Source organism: Ustilaginoidea virens, chromosome 1 (assembly GCF_000687475.1).
Source record: "Ustilaginoidea virens chromosome 1, complete sequence".
Lineage (NCBI taxonomy): Eukaryota > Fungi > Ascomycota > Sordariomycetes > Hypocreales > Clavicipitaceae > Ustilaginoidea > Ustilaginoidea virens.
In genome coordinates this window covers 3,701,996-3,717,575 of record NC_057316.1, presented here as the reverse complement: position 1 = coordinate 3,717,575, position 15,580 = coordinate 3,701,996, and the positions used below count along the sequence as shown (strand labels likewise).

Sequence of the window (15,580 nt, the reverse complement as noted above, 5' to 3'; positions counted from 1 at the left end):
GACTTTGTGCCAACTCACGTTGGTAGGAGAATATGCTTGGCCTCGCTGAGTCTTGCTATTGCTTTCTCCTGATCAATCCCTTCCAATAATCGAAACTGTTCTCATCGCTCTGCAACGTCCATACTTTCCCTGTCCCTCTACCCTCCACGTCCGTCTCCTCTGCCCTCAACATGCCCCAGTCTCGTGTGATGCCCAAGACTCTGGCCTTTACACCGCCCTCTGCCTCTAAGCAGATGGCTTGTCCGGTATGCAGCCAGTGGCGATAGTATCTACGTTCCAAGTCTTCCGAAAACCCTTCGCGCCGAAACTGTGCGTGGACTGACTCCAGACGAGTGACTATTCTCGCTAGAAGAGTTTCCAGCTGAGGTGGGTGCGCTTGGGGGGGCAATAAATCGGAGATGGACGTCGTGGGGCGTGAGTTGACTGCGTTGATGCCGATGCCCAGAATGATTTGATATGATCCGTCACAATAGCCGCATTGAGAAAGAATGCCACCAATCTTGACGTGCATCTTTGATGACGCGGGTTTCGAGGGATCGAGTGCATCTTTGCGCCGTGAACTTTGCGTCAGCATCATGGTTTCCATGTTTGGGGCGACGGGAATGCATCGAGACTGTGCAGTCAAGCGTCACACAGCACTGGCTTACAGATGTCGTTTGGCCACTTGAGCTTGATGGGAAGGCTCTCGTATCCCGGGCCAAAGGACTGGATGGCCTCGATAATGGCAATGGCGGCAATGTATTGGATGAATACTGCGGGCCGAGATGCTGTCAAGTACGCCGGGTGATTTATGATGGTAGAGAACATGAGGGCACCGGGTGGTGCAACCCAGACATTGGTGCCGCGGCCCCGGCCTGCGATCTGTGTCGAAGCGGAGAAGGTGAAGCCAGTCGGAAGCTTCGAAATGAGCTTCGGATTTCTGTGCTGAAAGAGTAAGTTATGGAGGGATAACCACCATGCATGGGCAGTGAACAGTGACGGGAAGTCGAGACAAACTTCTCTAGCAATGAGTTGGTGCTGGTGACGACGTCGCCATACATGAGCATGTTGCCCCAGCTTTCCGCCGCATCCTCCATTGCTTGAAATCGCTTTAGGCTGGAAAAGTACAGGCTATGGTTGAACCTGGGAGTCATCTGGCTTGTTGGCAAGGCTGCGACATGCGCGATGATATTCTTTGTGATGGTTCCGTAATCTATGATGCCGGATTCTCCAGGAGGGCGACCAAGAGTTTCCGGAAGGTCTTGTCGCAAGTGCTGAACCGCGAGTCCGTCCTCATCTGATTGGATGCAAAACATGTCGGCTTCACCCTTGATGTATTCCTCACCGTTTTCCTTGTTGACGACCTCGGCCCATGCGCAAAGAAGCTCCGAGACCTGAATGTTTTCCACTGCGGATAGGTGCAGGTTGGAAAGGGTGGGCGGCGTGGTTTCGATACCGACCTCGAGACCTAGCTTGCCTATACAACCCTTCAGGAAGTCCAAACGGGCGCCGTCGTCCTTTTTTAGTTTGCTGATGAGATCTGCATAGCCTGGGATGCCAGGTTGAGGGACTAGGTTGACTGGGGCAAATCTGGTTTGTCGTTTAGTGAGTTGCATATGCATAACAGGTTGGCAAATGAAAGGTTGAAAATCTTCCCTCTTCTTCTTCTTCTTCTTCTTCTTCTTCTTCTTCTTCTTCTTCTTCGTCTTCCACCACGGGCTACTTACTCGGGATGTGGTCCGCATAATAGTGCCTTGCCGTTACCGAAATGACAGAGCACGGCGGCGGCGGCTTTTCCGTCGCCGCCGTCGACGTCAATTTGTTCGTCATAAGTCGCAAGAATCTCTACTTTGCGGCTGGTGACTTGGGCAGCATGGACGAAAACGCCGCCCCCGTTGTAGTAAGAGGTCAATGTTTCCGGAACATTGTCCTTGAAGACGTCTTTTGCGACTCTGAGGACAGCGGCTCGGGCCCCATTTTCGCTGCGGTACTCGAACCCTTTGAATGCTCCTCCACGACAAGTTCCGGGGAAGAATCCCAATTCCCTGCGTCCAACCACTTCCAGGGGCTTGTTTCCGACTTCAAACTCGCAGTTGCTGCTGGCGTAGTAGGCGCCTGCGCAGAAGCCCAGATAGGCACCACCATGTCGGACAAAGTCGCTGATGCGACGGTTTCCTGGGCCATTCAGAGCTCTGCAATAGCCGAGATCCGCTCCTCCGGGCATCACAAGGAGCGCGCATGTGGGCGGCCAGGGTTCATTCAGGATGACTGATTCCGATGCAGGGATGACGGCGTAGTTTGGCGAGAGCAGCCGCCGCAGCGAGTACATGCATTGTCTGACTGATTCCGAGGTTGTGCCCGTGCCTGTCTCTTTGTGAATCTAGGAAGCTTGTTTGTGTGACTGGTCGCGTCTTGAGTATAGGGCAGTCTCTGCTCACCTGTGTAGACGAGGACGTTGAGCCGCCTTGCCGTCATAATGTCTACGTCCTGGTAGGAGGAGGCTGGGTCAACTCTTTTGATGGAGGTTCGTTTCGTCGCCTGGCTGGGACGACATGGCCGGAGACATGGCCGCAGACATGGCCGCAAGGGAAGGCAAGGGAAGGCAAGGGAAGGGGAAGGAGAGGCACCGTGCCCGCCAGCCAATGACAATCACCGATCTGCCTCGGCTCCCATTTGCGTAGTACAGGTACAGGGTAGTAGTGGTGATTTCGGTCATTTTCGTCCAACACCAGGGCAAAGGCCTTTTTCTCTTCATGGATGCAACAGGCGTTGTTTTTTGTCCGCATGACCCTGGGACCACTGGTCAAGGCGGGGGGGAACGATGATCCTTAGTGCTTAGGTAAGGTAGGTGGTATGCGAGCCGAGATGCTGGAGTGGAAAGGTGAAGAAACTGATAATGATAATGACATGGATGGAGCCGAATGTGTTTAACAAAGTATTGAGTACCACTTACTGCTCTTGCTTTCCTCCGCACTCAGTACGGAAGTACCTACCTCCAAAGGTAAGATTCCTAAACCTATCAATATGTAGTCGGGTCCCGTCATTTTCAAAGCGCGATGAAATGGAGTATGGACGTACAGTACAAGTACAGTACAAAGTGGACGGACTGGACTCTGCAAAAGTTCAGACGCCCGGTTGGTACGGAGTACGGAGTAATGTTCCTGACGCTAAGCAGCCAGCAACGCAACTGTGGCTTGCAGACCCTGGGCCGCCAGTGGTGCTGGGTCAACGTTGGTGCCTGCACAGTGCAAGGCAAGGGTCGATGGGCGGCTGTGCGCCACGCGCCAATCAAAGGCAGCAGGCCCCTCGAACCAGGCAGGGGGGCTTTTCGCCCGAGCCAAGAATCAATGCATCAACCCAAGAACAGAGTCAGAGTACGATGGGGTTTGTGCCAAGCTGTCGACCCATGTTGCATTAGCAATCTTCCACCTCGACTTGCGTGTCGTCGGAAGTGCTTTTGCCTTGGTTGGCGGCGGATCAGCTTCCACCAGACTGGACTGGACTGGAATGGACTGTTCGATGACCTGCGCGTAGCGTGGGCAGGTGCCATTTGAAGTTTCGAGGCTGGAGGCTAGATATGCCCAGGGGCAGGCAGGCACCAGACCAGACTTTAACCAATGAATCAAGCATTGACAGCACCGATCAGACTGACAGCATGGCATGGGCGGGCAGCACTGAATGAGAAGTTGAGTGAGACCAGACTTGACTTGACCGTGCTGCTTTAGCCCGCCGGGCCTCAGAGCCTTGTAGACTCAGGCCAGACCCAGACCCAGGCCAGGCACAGGCCCTGCCTGGCTCTTTGCTTCTCTGTGCACTTTCTCGTCAACCAACTACACTGCTCTTGCCTCACCGTAGGCGTTCGCTCCTTTTCGTCAGTCAATTGCTCCTTCTCTCCAGAGCTTCCTTCCTGTCACTCCTTCCATGTTAGAACCGAGAACCGCTTGAGCTCACTCCCGCTCTTTCTCGATTGAATTTCCACGTCCATCTTCCCATTTCCCTCTCGGTATTGCTTCCACCTCGCGCCACTCGGCTTTGGCAAGTTTACGCTTACGCTCGTCAGTTGCGGTCAGCCATGCGTGTACGTATCTCTCTCTCTCTCTCTCTCTCTCTCTCTCTCTTTCTTTCTTTCTTTTTTTTTTTTTTTCTTTTTATCTTTTTATCTTTTCCCCTTTTCCCCGTTATACTCAAGTCGTCCTTGTACCCTCGGCAAGACCCAGCGACGCCTGGGGAGCTTCCGCTGACCCATCTTATATTAGATTCCAACCGCGCTCGTCGCTGCTCTCGCTGCGTCGCTGGCCACCGCCGTCCCCACTCTGGACATTGAGGCCAATGAAATCTACGATCCCAAGACTGGCGACAAGTTCCAAATTGTCGGTGTCGCTTACCAGCCGGGTGGTAGCGCGGGCTTCTCCAAGACTAGCCCTGATCCCCTCAGCCAGCCCGATGCTTGCTTGCGAGATGCTGCCCTTATGCAGGTCATGGGCGTAAATGCCATTCGCGTCTACAACCTGAACCCAGACCTTAACCATGACGAATGCGCTAGCATCTTCAATGCGGTAAGTGTGTTGACCGCTGGCCTGATTCTGTAGCCTCTGTTGTTTCCTGTAGTTTCTGTTTGACATGCTGATATGCTGCTCGCACTTGTCCTTGGGGGTGACAGGCTGGCATGTACATGATTCTTGACGTCAACTCGCCGCTGGTGGGCGAAGCCCTGGACTCGGGCAAGCCATGGGAGACGTACTACATGGAATATCTCAACCACACGTTTGCAATCGTGGAAGCCTTTGCCAACTATCCCAACACTTTGCTCTTCTTCTCTGGCAATGAAGTCATCAACGACATTCCTTCGGCAAAGTTTGTTCCCCAGTATCTTCGTGCCGTTACTCGCGACCTGAAGAATTACATCAAGAAGAATCTGAAGCGCCAAATTCCCGTCGGCTACTCTGCTGCTGACGTTCGAAACGTCCTTTTTGATACCTGGAACTACATGCAATGCAGCGACGACGGCAAATCCAGCGACCCAACTCGCGCCGACGCCTTTGCTCTGAACTCGTACAGTTGGTGCGGTATTGCCACCACTTACGAGAGCTCCACCTTTGCCGACTTGACGAGCAACTTCAGCACCTCTTCTGTTCCTGTTTTCTTCAGCGAGTATGGTTGCATCAAGCCCGCGCCCCGTTACTGGAACGAGACCCGTGCCATATACGGTGCCAACATGACGGCCGTCTTCTCGGGCGGTGTTGTTTACGAGTGGACGCAGGAGGACAACGGATACGGCCTCGTGTCCGTCAACGGCAGCGACTTGAACATCCTTGGAGACTACAACCGCCTCAAGGCCGCCTGGGCCACCATTGACTGGAAGACTGTCCAGTCGCAAAAGGCAGAAAAGAAGGACGTCAGTCCGCCCAAGTGCTCGACCTCACTTCTTACGCAGAAGGGCTTCGACACAAACTTCACTGCCCCAGCCCCCCCACCTGGCGTCCAGAAACTCATCGACAGCGGCATCAGCCCCAAGCCAAGCGGGAAGATTGTCAAGATCTCCGACTACAACGTCAAGCTGACGGTCAAGGACTCGGAGGGCAACACCGTCAAGGACCTCAAGGTCGTGCCTCTGGCAGACGATGAATTCAACATGGCTGGAAAGAACAGTGCCAACACTGGCAGCACTACCGGTAGTGGAAGCAATAACAGCACAGGCAAGAATGGGAATGGCAAGGGCGACGACAGTAGTGCCGTGCTAAACACGCCAATGATGCTGGCTGCCATCGTGCCCTTGGTTGCCCTGCTGTTTGTGTAAAAGACAAAAGTTTGCCCCGTGTAGGAGCGCGTGTAACGAAACGGATGGGACACGGGGAGAGAGGTGTATGTATATATAGGAGAGGAGTGTCATAACTTGCTCGAGAGCGGAGAAGGGAATCTTTCTTGTCCTACTTGAGTTGAGCAGTTGATGTCGAGTGGAGTAGTGTGTTGTTGACCTCTGCTTGCATCCTTTTGATGTACAATGCCCAGTCGTCAGACGAATAGTCTAACAACAATCTTTTTTCTCTTTTTCCCGCCCGCCTCCCCCCCTTTCCCCTCCCAAACAAACCTCATCGTCCACCACCAGCCACCACATGGCCATGTTCGTCTTTCGCCCGGAAGCTCGCCAAAAACCCGCCTCGCCATCTCTGCGCAGCAGCACCTCCCGCTCGCTCGCCGCCGCCATCTACTTGCCGCCCTTGTTCTTCTTCCTGGCCGCAGGGCCGCCCTTCCGCGCAGAGTTACCAGCATCGCCAGAACCCTTCTCCGCGCCAGCAGCACCTGCCGCCCCCGGCCCAGCCCGCAGCGGCGGCCCCTTGACCCTGGCCTTGGCCTTGTCGCCCGTCGCCTCGCCGTCCCCCCCGCCGCACAGGCTCAGGCTCGTAGGGCAATTCGGGTTCTGGTTGCAGTCCTGGATGCAGTAGTCGTGGTTGCCATGGTCGGCTGCCCGGCAGCAAGATGAACAGCACATGGCCCAAGTCAGGCTAAAGGACGCCCTAGAATCCCTCAAACTCCGCAACGGCACGGCAGCAGCACAAAGAAGACGAGCAAGACCCGCGTGCCCGAAACTCGACGCAGATGAGAGAAAACTTTCAACCACCACGGCCGCCCCCTTTCCCCTCTTCCCTTTTTATACCCTCCCCAGGGGGCTTTTGGGGGGGGGGATCCCCGAGGGACGATTTTCGCTCTTCGCTTCCGCTTCCCGCCGGAGGGGGACCGCCAAGCATTGATGTTTGCTTGGCGGGCGCGGGCATTCTGACACCAGACCGATTGGCTGGCTACACGTCGGCTTTTTCGGACGTCAAGGTCGCATGAGCTTTCTCCCCTTCTCCGAAGCGTCCTGTGGCATGGGCGTACAGTTTCAACGTTTGCGCCTTCCTGGGGAGAAAGGGGGGCCTTGGCGGCGTCATGCTGCCACCCACCGATGCGATATCGGCATGCAGCACTTGCTCCGAGGGAGAGGCGAATCTTTGCTTCCCTTGATTTCTGTGCGTGCGTGCGTGCGTGCGTGTGTTGTATTTGTGTTGGAATTTAATTTTCATTTTTTGGTAAATTCAATTGTTTTTGTTCTTTGAAGCCAAAGCCCTTTTGCTGGACCCTTGATCCATGTGTTTGTTGGCTGCAGAAATAAAAGACAACAAGGCAGTGCGTCCCAAAAGGCACGGCCAAAAAGGCAAGACGAAGTCATGCCGGTTTTGGAACCTGTCGAGACCATCAGGAATAAAAAAAATAAAAAAAAGAAGAAGAATAAGAAGAAAAAACCGCTCACCGAAACCAGGCAGGAAGCCGCCGTGCAGCAAACCGGCTCGTGGGCAAGCAGGAATGAGTCGAGTCAACCCACGCAGCGTAACAAACAAACCCCCGGAGTTCAACCAAAAAAAAAAAAAAAAAAAAAAAAAAAAAAAAAAAAAAAAAACACACACACACACACATCGGCCGCAGTCAAAAGGAAAGCAGTCAAAGAGTCATGATGTTCTCATTGTTTCGAGTCGAGTCATCCTCGACTTCTCCTTTCCCCCATTCATCCGCCTCGTACCCATACACGACCATCGGCCAGTCTGTCCCGACAGACGGCCAGGGCCCTCAATGTTGAACATCACATCATTGATAGCTGTCTCCAAATCCAGCTTGCAGAATGCAACAAACATTAGCCGCTAATCAGCATCACCCCTTCTATAGCCCCTCCCCTGCAATATGACTCCAATCGCTCCGACATAATTGTCTGGATTTCAGGTTTTTTTGCGGAAATGATTTCGTTTTCGGTTCTTCCTTCATTGCAGTCTTTAGCTTTAGCCCTGGAATTCCTGGGCCTTGCTTTCCTCCCACTTGCCAGGGATGAGAGCCAGGGGTACGATGCCAGAGACGTGCATCTCGGGGCCAAAGATTTTGGCATTGAGACCCAACTCCTGCGTAGCGGCCTTCATGTTCTTCAGACCCTCTTGGTAGTTGGGGCCGGCACGACGGACCCAGATCTGAACGTTGTGCTCTATCAGCTGAGTGGCGTAATCTCTCAAGGCCCGAATGACACCCTTGAATGTGCTGGCAACGTTGGTGAAGTTGGCAATACCACCGCCGATGAAGAGAACCTTACCCTTGTCGGACATGGGAGCGCGGAGCATAAGGTCCAGGACGGTTCGCGCGTAGTGGTACGTCTGCGATTCGGTAGGAGCCCCAGAGTACTCGCCGTAATTCGCAAGGTCGTCAGCAAAGCCAGCAGACGCGATGGCATCGGCATAAACGACCGAGGCACCGCCGCCAGCAACCAGCGTCCATACACGGCCGTTGGGGTTCAAGACTGTCAGCTTGAGCGAGGCGCCCGTCTTGGCGTCCATCTCGGCGATGTAAGCCTCCTCCTTGGTCAACTCACGGCCAAAGGGAGCCGGGAATTCCATAGGAGGGCCGGCGTCAATGTTCACTTTTTCGCCGTTGACAGGAGCAATGTTGGTGAGGCCCAAGGCAGCAGGCGACCGCGCAATAGCCCACTTGACACCGCACTCAAAGTCGGCTGTCTGGTCCAGCTTGGCAGCCAAATCAAGGAAATGAACTGCGGCAGAGGTCTTGTCCTCGTTGGGAATCACGACCAAGGGGTTGATCTCGAGGTAGGTGAACTGGCAGTCAACGTAGACGGCATACAGACGAGTAATGAAGTCGACAAGAACATTGTGAACACCCTGAGGTACCTTCTTGAGAAGGGTGGCGGCAATCTCCTCATTCGAAGGAAAATCGGCAAGATGGACGGGAATCAGGAGCTTCTCGGCCTTGGCATCGACGTCGCCAACATCAACACCACCCTCGTGGGTGAAGAGAATCCAGTCGCCCTTTATAAATAAAACGTGCAATTAGCGGCTTGTTTCATCAAGTGCATCGCCAGCTGCAGGATTCAAAACAGTGACTGATTGGTGGTGGTAGCAGGGATCGCAATGGCGAGGGACGGCATCGAGAAGAGAGAGACCACCACCATGACAACACCCGCTCGTGGATTCAGACAAAGCCCCGATTTGGGCTTCGTGCTCCGACTTGGAAGCGCCTTGCCAAAGAAGCAAAACGGAAACCACTCTTCTTTCACTTACATCGCGCACGGAGTTGATGTTGATGTAGTATTCAGTATCCTGGGAGTGAGGAACAAAAGGTTCGACGAGGAACTGTCTCAGAACGCCAGTGGTATGCTCAACTTTCTGCTCCTTTCCAGCACGTTCAGCAACCCAGGCCTTGGCTTCGGGCCATGACTTATTCAAGGCTAGAAGACCGCTCTTGCCACGACGCTTGATAAGCTGATCGGGTTTTGCGACAAGCTTGACGCCGGGCTGAAGGAGCCAAGGGTAGGTAACCTCGGCCTGGTTGAGGACATCCTCAACATTGGCATCCTCGGGGAAGTGCAGAGAAGCCAGTCGAGGAGGGGCATTATGCTTGGTTGGTTTAGGCAGAGGGCTAGGCTTGATGACGGGCGCACGAGTGAGATGGTAGTTGAGGATGGCCTTGCCGTCGGCCTCGAAAATCGACTTTGCGGACATTGTGAGCTGTGAAGTGTACGAGGTGAAATTGGTGGTGAATTTTGAGCCTGTATCTTCTCCGGAGAGTTTAATTTGAAATCTTGATGCACGGTGCGTTAGCAAAAAAGAAAAACAAGCGTCCAAGTCGGAGAAAGCAGCCAGGCTGTGGATGTGTTTGGATGCAACCGTTTGGTCCACGGCGAGAACGTCAATTTTGCACCAAAAAAAGCCTTTGACTGCCAAGCAGGTTGGTTACACATACCAAATGCACCAGAAACCTCTTGGCTGCGGGAGACGACGAGGCCTACTGTGGAGCGGAATCGCAATGGCAATTGGGAGCACGAACACGCAACGGTTGCACGTGGAGGAGGCCACAAAGAAACAATCGAGTCCACCTGGTGGCGGAAGAAGATGCGAGAGTCTGAGAGGGGAAGAGAGAGCTACGAGTCGAGTCGGTCGGTGGTGGCAGGAAGGTGCCGATGATGCAGGTCAGGTCTCAGAAATCCGGACCAACGGTTTGAGAGCTCCAACGAAGGAGAGGACGGAGCGAGGGAGAGGGGGGGGGGGGGACGCACCTAGAAGCAAGCAACTGGTATGGTCTCAACTGCTCATGAGATCTTCACCAACAACAAGGTCCAAGGCTTGGGCTTTTGGGGCGGGTTTGGTGTTCCAGGTGCTGGATCTGAGCTAGCTCGGGTCAAGCAGTCGACAACTCCGTCGACGGAGTGCTGATCAAAAGCAGTCTGGTTGACGGTACCCCTGAGGATGCAAGGTGTTTTGGTCTCTCGCACTATTGACAGCGGTGTACTTGCGTATGGACTGCATAGAGTCTGGTCTGGTCTGGTCTGGTGTAAACGAAACGAACCGGTTGCCTGGAGTTTGAACCCCTCACCCGGAATCCGCCAGGGGAAAGGGGGAAAAAAAAAAGAAAAAGCATTGGGGTGAGTGATGCAACTTGCCCCAGAGACAACAAGTCCCGGTGAAAGAATGAACCAGACAGCAACGAGTACCGGTACATGCGACGCACGCCACAGCCCCAGCGGTTGAGGTTGTCAGGGTGCCTGCCGAGTGGGGCGGGGGGTGAAGGGGGGAGGGGGGGCGCTGGAGCAGCCCGTGCATGGCTGCGGCTGGCGATATAACAAGAGAAGAAAGAGCAGAGTCAAAATTCCCACCATTTCCAGGGCACGCACTGACCTGACCTGACCGGGCATGTAGATGCTACTGCTAAGATTCAGGCGCGGAGGGAGTGGGAAGAGAACGGCCAGAACTGGGGTGGCAGTGGCTCGCACGAGGTGAAATCACTCACCAAGACAGGTTGAAGCCGTCAATCGTGTTGAGAGATGCGGTGGTCCATGGAAGACACCCGCTGCAGCCTGGTGTCCTATGTCGCGACATATTTGACACCACCAGGACCAGGCATAAGGTCTGGTCGTCGACGTAAGGTCTGGTACTCGGTACCGCCAACAGGCGCTCGCGATGAGTCCTGGTTTTGGTCGTTGGAGCATATGTGTCGTGTCATATGTGTCCGCCTACGTCGGCTCCAAGGGCTCAAGGGGGAAAACAACATGAAGCAAATTCCCCGTTTCTTTTGCATCTTGACAGACATCTTTTTTAACCGCTATCCCCCACTGTTCCTCTTTAGGGGTGCGCACAGCTCTTTTTTTTTTTTTTTTTTTTTTTCCTCCCACTGTAGTCCCGTCATTCGGAGCCTCTTGGCTGGTGGAGTCGGCGAGATGTTTAGGCCCATCAACACGTAAGCCAGACCAGCTGAACTGAGATGATGGCGGAAGTGGGTGGTAGTTTCTGCCATGGCAAAGTCGCACCGCCCCGCTGGGGGGGTTCTGAACAGACTCGGCGTGCCATCCATCTAGTCGGACTTTAGGTATCTCGGTCTCAAAACTCGGAATCGCACCGTCTTTTACTGGCAACAGACAACGGGCGCAAAGGGAACTCGCTCGATAAAGGACATTCGTTGACGTTTTGAATCCGTCCTGTCGGTCACAGCCTCCTGACCACGACGACCACCACCACCACCACCACGACCGCCAAACAACGTGGTGGGACCCTGAAATAGGCCGATGTCGATGTGCTTGTCCACGCTCCGGACTCCGGACTTTGCAGAGTGGGACAAGGATCCGCACTCTCTCTGGGTCCAGCTTCAATACCATTGGGGGTCGGTTCAACAGATCAACGAAATCGTCCTTGCAACATTTGGGCCATTTGCAGGGCCCGTCGCTACAACATCCCCAACCCATTTTAGACTATCCATTCGCCGACTTCCCCGCCCACCCTCGGCCCCCATCAACTCCGATGGTGGGTAAGAAACTGAGAATGTATGGGAAGCATAAGAAACATGGTTTCGAGGGCGTCTTCTGGAGAAACCAGGAACGGGGCGTGACCGGTTCGGGTTCGGGTGGGAATTGATCCAAGCAGGAAACGGTAGATTTGCACGTTGCCATTGTCCCACGAGTAGCTGCTGCCGGCATCATCGTCGTCGTCGTCGTCGTCGTCGTCGTCGTCGACTTCATCATCAAGGGTTGATTATTGATTTGTGTCGGTGAGTTACATAGTTGATGCAAAACTTGCTGGACAACGGCAGCAGTATCGACCCAGCACCTCCTTCCTAACACTGGTGGCTTGCGCTTCGTACCTGTACTATGCAAGTACCCCACCGTCCACCGTCCCTTGGAAGCAAGGCCAGCCACATGGTGGGGGGCCGCCGCGGCCTTTCGCTGCACGCACACCCCAAAGGCGTAACGTAACCCATCATTGATGCTTCCTCCCCCCCCCCCCCCCCCCTTCTTCGCTGGCCTGTCTTGCCAGAGCCACCCCCAGATGAATTCCGCAGACTCGAGGCAAAAGCCCAGAAACCAATTGAAGCGCTGGAACCAGGGCCTCACAACCAGACTGGACTCAACTGTAGCGTCTGGTCAACTATAGCCGTCGAGGGTCAACAAGGAGCACGGCCATAGTGTGCAGCCAGGAGGGGAGGAGCACACCAATCAATCAACCCAGCGAAATCTCAACTCCATTCTCTCATCTGAAGCCTTCTTCCAAGAACCAGCTCCGTCTCCCACCAAAAGCTCTCCCTCATCTTGACTTCCTCACGACTTCCTCACGCCTTCCTCCAACTGTCGTTACGACACCGCCCGGTCCCGACAGTTACCTCTTGCTGCTTCTCCTTTTTGTCCCGTTTGTCTCTCCATCTCTCAATTGCCTCTACAAAGCTCGTTGCAGCTTGCCAATCGTGTCCCAACAAGTCTCGCCCAGCTGCTGACCGGTTGGCTTACCAGTGACCCGCCTCGAACAAACCCGCCCAGACTCAATCAAACCTGAGCAGCATCTTCTGCTCCATCATCCACACATTCGACACACGGCCAAATTCACACCCAGATATGGCCCAAGCGACGTCAAACGGTGTCAATGGCACCAACGGGCTGTCCGCCAATGACCAGATCCAGCGCTTCGCTGCTCCGAGCAGACCTCTGAGCCCTCTCCCTGAGCACGCCCTGTTCAACGACAAAACCCGATGCTTCGTCTATGGCCTCCAACCCCGTGCCGTGCAAGGCATGCTAGACTTTGACTTTATTTGCAAGCGCAAGGCTCCTTCGGTCGCAGGCATCATCTACACCTTTGGCGGTCAGTTCGTCAGCAAGATGTACTGGGGTACCAGTGAGACTCTGCTGCCCGTCTACCAGCAGGTGGACAAGGCCATGAGCAAGCACCCCGAGGTCGACGTTGTGGTCAACTTTGCCTCTTCCCGAAGTGTGTACAGCTCCACCATGGAGCTCATGGAGTTTCCTCAGATCAAGACGATTGCCATCATTGCCGAGGGTGTTCCTGAGCGAGTAAGTCGTTTCTTTTTTTTTTTTTTTTTCTTTTTTTCCTCGTCCTCGTGTGTGCTCCTGAGCGATGCCGCAAAAGCTGCTGCAACGACTCGGGCTCAGAACCAAGTTTAGCCATCTTGGAGGCAGGGTTCCGCCCGTCCCAAGAACCATGCACATTTGCTAACGGAGGATGCGGAAAATAGCGAGCTCGTGAAATTGCTCATGTTGCCAAGAAGAAGGGCGTCACCATCATCGGCCCCGCCACCGTTGGCGGTATCAAGCCTGGCAGCTTCAAGATCGGGAACACGGGTGGCATGATGGACAACATCGTCGCCTCCAAGCTCTACCGCAAAGGCTCAGTTGGTTACGTTTCCAAATCGGGCGGCATGTCCAACGAGCTGAACAACATCATTTCAAACAACACAGACGGTGTCTACGAGGGCATCGCCATTGGCGGCGACCGATACCCCGGCACCACCTTCATTGATCACATGCTCCGATACCAAGCAGATCCCGAGTGCAAGATTCTCGTCTTGCTGGGCGAAGTGGGTGGTGTTGAGGAGTACAAGGTCATTGATGCTGTGAAGCAAGGAATCATCACCAAGCCCATTGTCGCTTGGGCGATTGGCACTTGCGCCAGCATGTTCAAGACCGAGGTTCAGTTTGGTCACGCTGGTTCTTTTGCCAACTCGCAGCTCGAGACGGCGGCCACCAAGAACAAGATGATGCGCGAGGCTGGATTCCACGTCCCAAACACGTTTGAGGACATGCCCCTGGTGCTGAAGGAGGTCTACAGCAAGCTTGTCAAGGACGGCACCATCGTTCCCCAGCCCGAGCCCGCTGTTCCCAAGATCCCCATTGACTACTCCTGGGCCCAGGAACTTGGTCTGATCCGAAAACCCGCTGCCTTCATCTCCACCATTTCCGATGATCGTGGCCAGGAGCTGCTCTACGCCGGTCTGCCCATTTCTGACGTTTTCAAGGAGGACATTGGCATCGGCGGCGTCATGTCTTTGTTGTGGTTCCGTCGCCGTCTGCCCGACTACGCCTCCAAATTCCTGGAGATGGTGCTCATGCTTACTGCTGACCACGGTCCTGCCGTGTCTGGCGCCATGAACACCATCATCACTACCCGTGCCGGCAAGGACCTGATCAGCGCACTGGTTTCCGGTCTGCTGACCATTGGTTCCCGCTTCGGCGGCGCCCTGGACGGAGCCGCCGACGAGTTCACCCGGGCCTTCGACAAGGGCCTGAGCCCGCGCGAGTTTGTGGACAACATGCGCAAGGCCAACAAGCTCATTCCCGGCATTGGCCACAGAGTCAAGTCTCGCAACAACCCCGACCTGCGTGTTGAGCTGGTCAAGGAGTACGTGCTGGCCAAGTTCCCCAGCCACAAGCTGCTGGACTACGCCTTGGCCGTCGAGACCGTCACCACCTCCAAGAAGGACAACTTGATCCTCAACGTGGACGGCTGCATCGCCGTGTGCTTTGTGGACCTGCTCCGCAACTGCGGTGCCTTTTCCACCGAGGAGGCAGAGGACTACCTCAAGATGGGTGTTTTGAACGGGCTTTTCGTCTTGGGCCGAAGCATTGGTCTCATCGCCCACTACCTCGACCAGAAGAGACTGCGTACCGGTCTCTACCGTCACCCCTGGGACGACATTACCTACCTGCTGCCCAACTTACGCGAGGGTCGGCCCGGGGCCGAGGGCAGAGTAGAGGTTCAGATGTGAATTGTCTGAAAACTAAAAGAAGAAAGCATGCATGCAATGAGCGTCGATCTCCCCGTCTTGGTTTTGATTATTGCTATTTATTATTTTATCCCACCCCCCCGCACCCCCCCCCCGCCCACCCAAAAAAAAACAAACCAAAAAAAAAAAAAAAAAAAAAAAAAACCAAACGTGCATTTGATGAAATGGGTGATGAGAGGGATACAGGGATTGAAGAGCCGAGGCTTGTACCAAAGATTCTCGCGATGAATGTAGTGTAAAAGGAAGCTGCATACCAGGTAGCCATCCGAGTAATGAACCTGTCATGGACACATGTCGTCTCCCTTTTTTTGTGACGTGAATTGTGCAGATGCAGGTGCAGTTCTTTGTTGCATTGCAGCATTGCAGGCAACAACAGTACGGAGTAGCAAGGCGAGATTCCCGCTTGGGGGGGATCAGCAGCCACCACAGGTGCGCATCTTCAGGCTGTGACCAGGCCCAGAATTTTTTTTATTTATTTTTATTTTTCTTATCGGCTCAGAATGGTCAATCGTTT

The 15,580-nt window shown here is 54.4% G+C and overlaps 6 protein-coding genes across 6 annotated transcripts; 2 read left to right on the top strand and 4 right to left on the bottom strand.

Moving 5' to 3' along the window:
- Positions 1-55: 55 nt before the first annotated feature.
- Positions 56-2,454, bottom strand: UV8b_00789 (uncharacterized protein; the record flags this gene model as incomplete). The annotated part of the gene is made up of 5 exons (XM_043138287.1): positions 56-546; positions 648-919; positions 997-1,569; positions 1,707-2,343; positions 2,418-2,454. The coding sequence occupies 5 exons, from the start codon at positions 2,452-2,454 to the stop codon at positions 56-58; spliced, it is 2,010 nt and encodes a 669-aa protein (XP_042994221.1).
- A 1,597-nt stretch (positions 2,455-4,051) lies between these two features.
- UV8b_00788 (uncharacterized protein) lies at positions 4,052-5,776 on the top strand (the record flags this gene model as incomplete). Its single annotated transcript, XM_043138286.1, has 3 exons — positions 4,052-4,057; positions 4,236-4,535; positions 4,640-5,776. The coding sequence occupies 3 exons, from the start codon at positions 4,052-4,054 to the stop codon at positions 5,774-5,776; spliced, it is 1,443 nt and encodes a 480-aa protein (XP_042994220.1).
- Positions 5,777-6,184: 408 nt separating this feature from the next.
- Positions 6,185-6,752, bottom strand: UV8b_00787 (uncharacterized protein; the record flags this gene model as incomplete). Its single annotated transcript, XM_043138285.1, has 2 exons — positions 6,185-6,441; positions 6,635-6,752. The coding sequence occupies 2 exons, from the start codon at positions 6,750-6,752 to the stop codon at positions 6,185-6,187; spliced, it is 375 nt and encodes a 124-aa protein (XP_042994219.1).
- Positions 6,753-7,787: 1,035 nt separating this feature from the next.
- On the bottom strand, positions 7,788-9,509 carry UV8b_00786 (uncharacterized protein; the record flags this gene model as incomplete). The annotated part of the gene is made up of 2 exons (XM_043138284.1): positions 7,788-8,816; positions 9,069-9,509. 2 exons carry the CDS (start codon positions 9,507-9,509, stop codon positions 7,788-7,790), a joined length of 1,470 nt encoding a protein of 489 aa, XP_042994218.1.
- A 2,280-nt stretch (positions 9,510-11,789) lies between these two features.
- Positions 11,790-12,195, bottom strand: UV8b_00785 (uncharacterized protein; the record flags this gene model as incomplete). Its single annotated transcript, XM_043138283.1, has 2 exons — positions 11,790-12,010; positions 12,156-12,195. 2 exons carry the CDS (start codon positions 12,193-12,195, stop codon positions 11,790-11,792), a joined length of 261 nt encoding a protein of 86 aa, XP_042994217.1.
- Positions 12,196-12,883: 688 nt separating this feature from the next.
- UV8b_00784 (uncharacterized protein) lies at positions 12,884-15,048 on the top strand (the record flags this gene model as incomplete). Its single annotated transcript, XM_043138282.1, has 2 exons — positions 12,884-13,336; positions 13,519-15,048. 2 exons carry the CDS (start codon positions 12,884-12,886, stop codon positions 15,046-15,048), a joined length of 1,983 nt encoding a protein of 660 aa, XP_042994216.1.
- Positions 15,049-15,580: the final 532 nt, after the last annotated feature.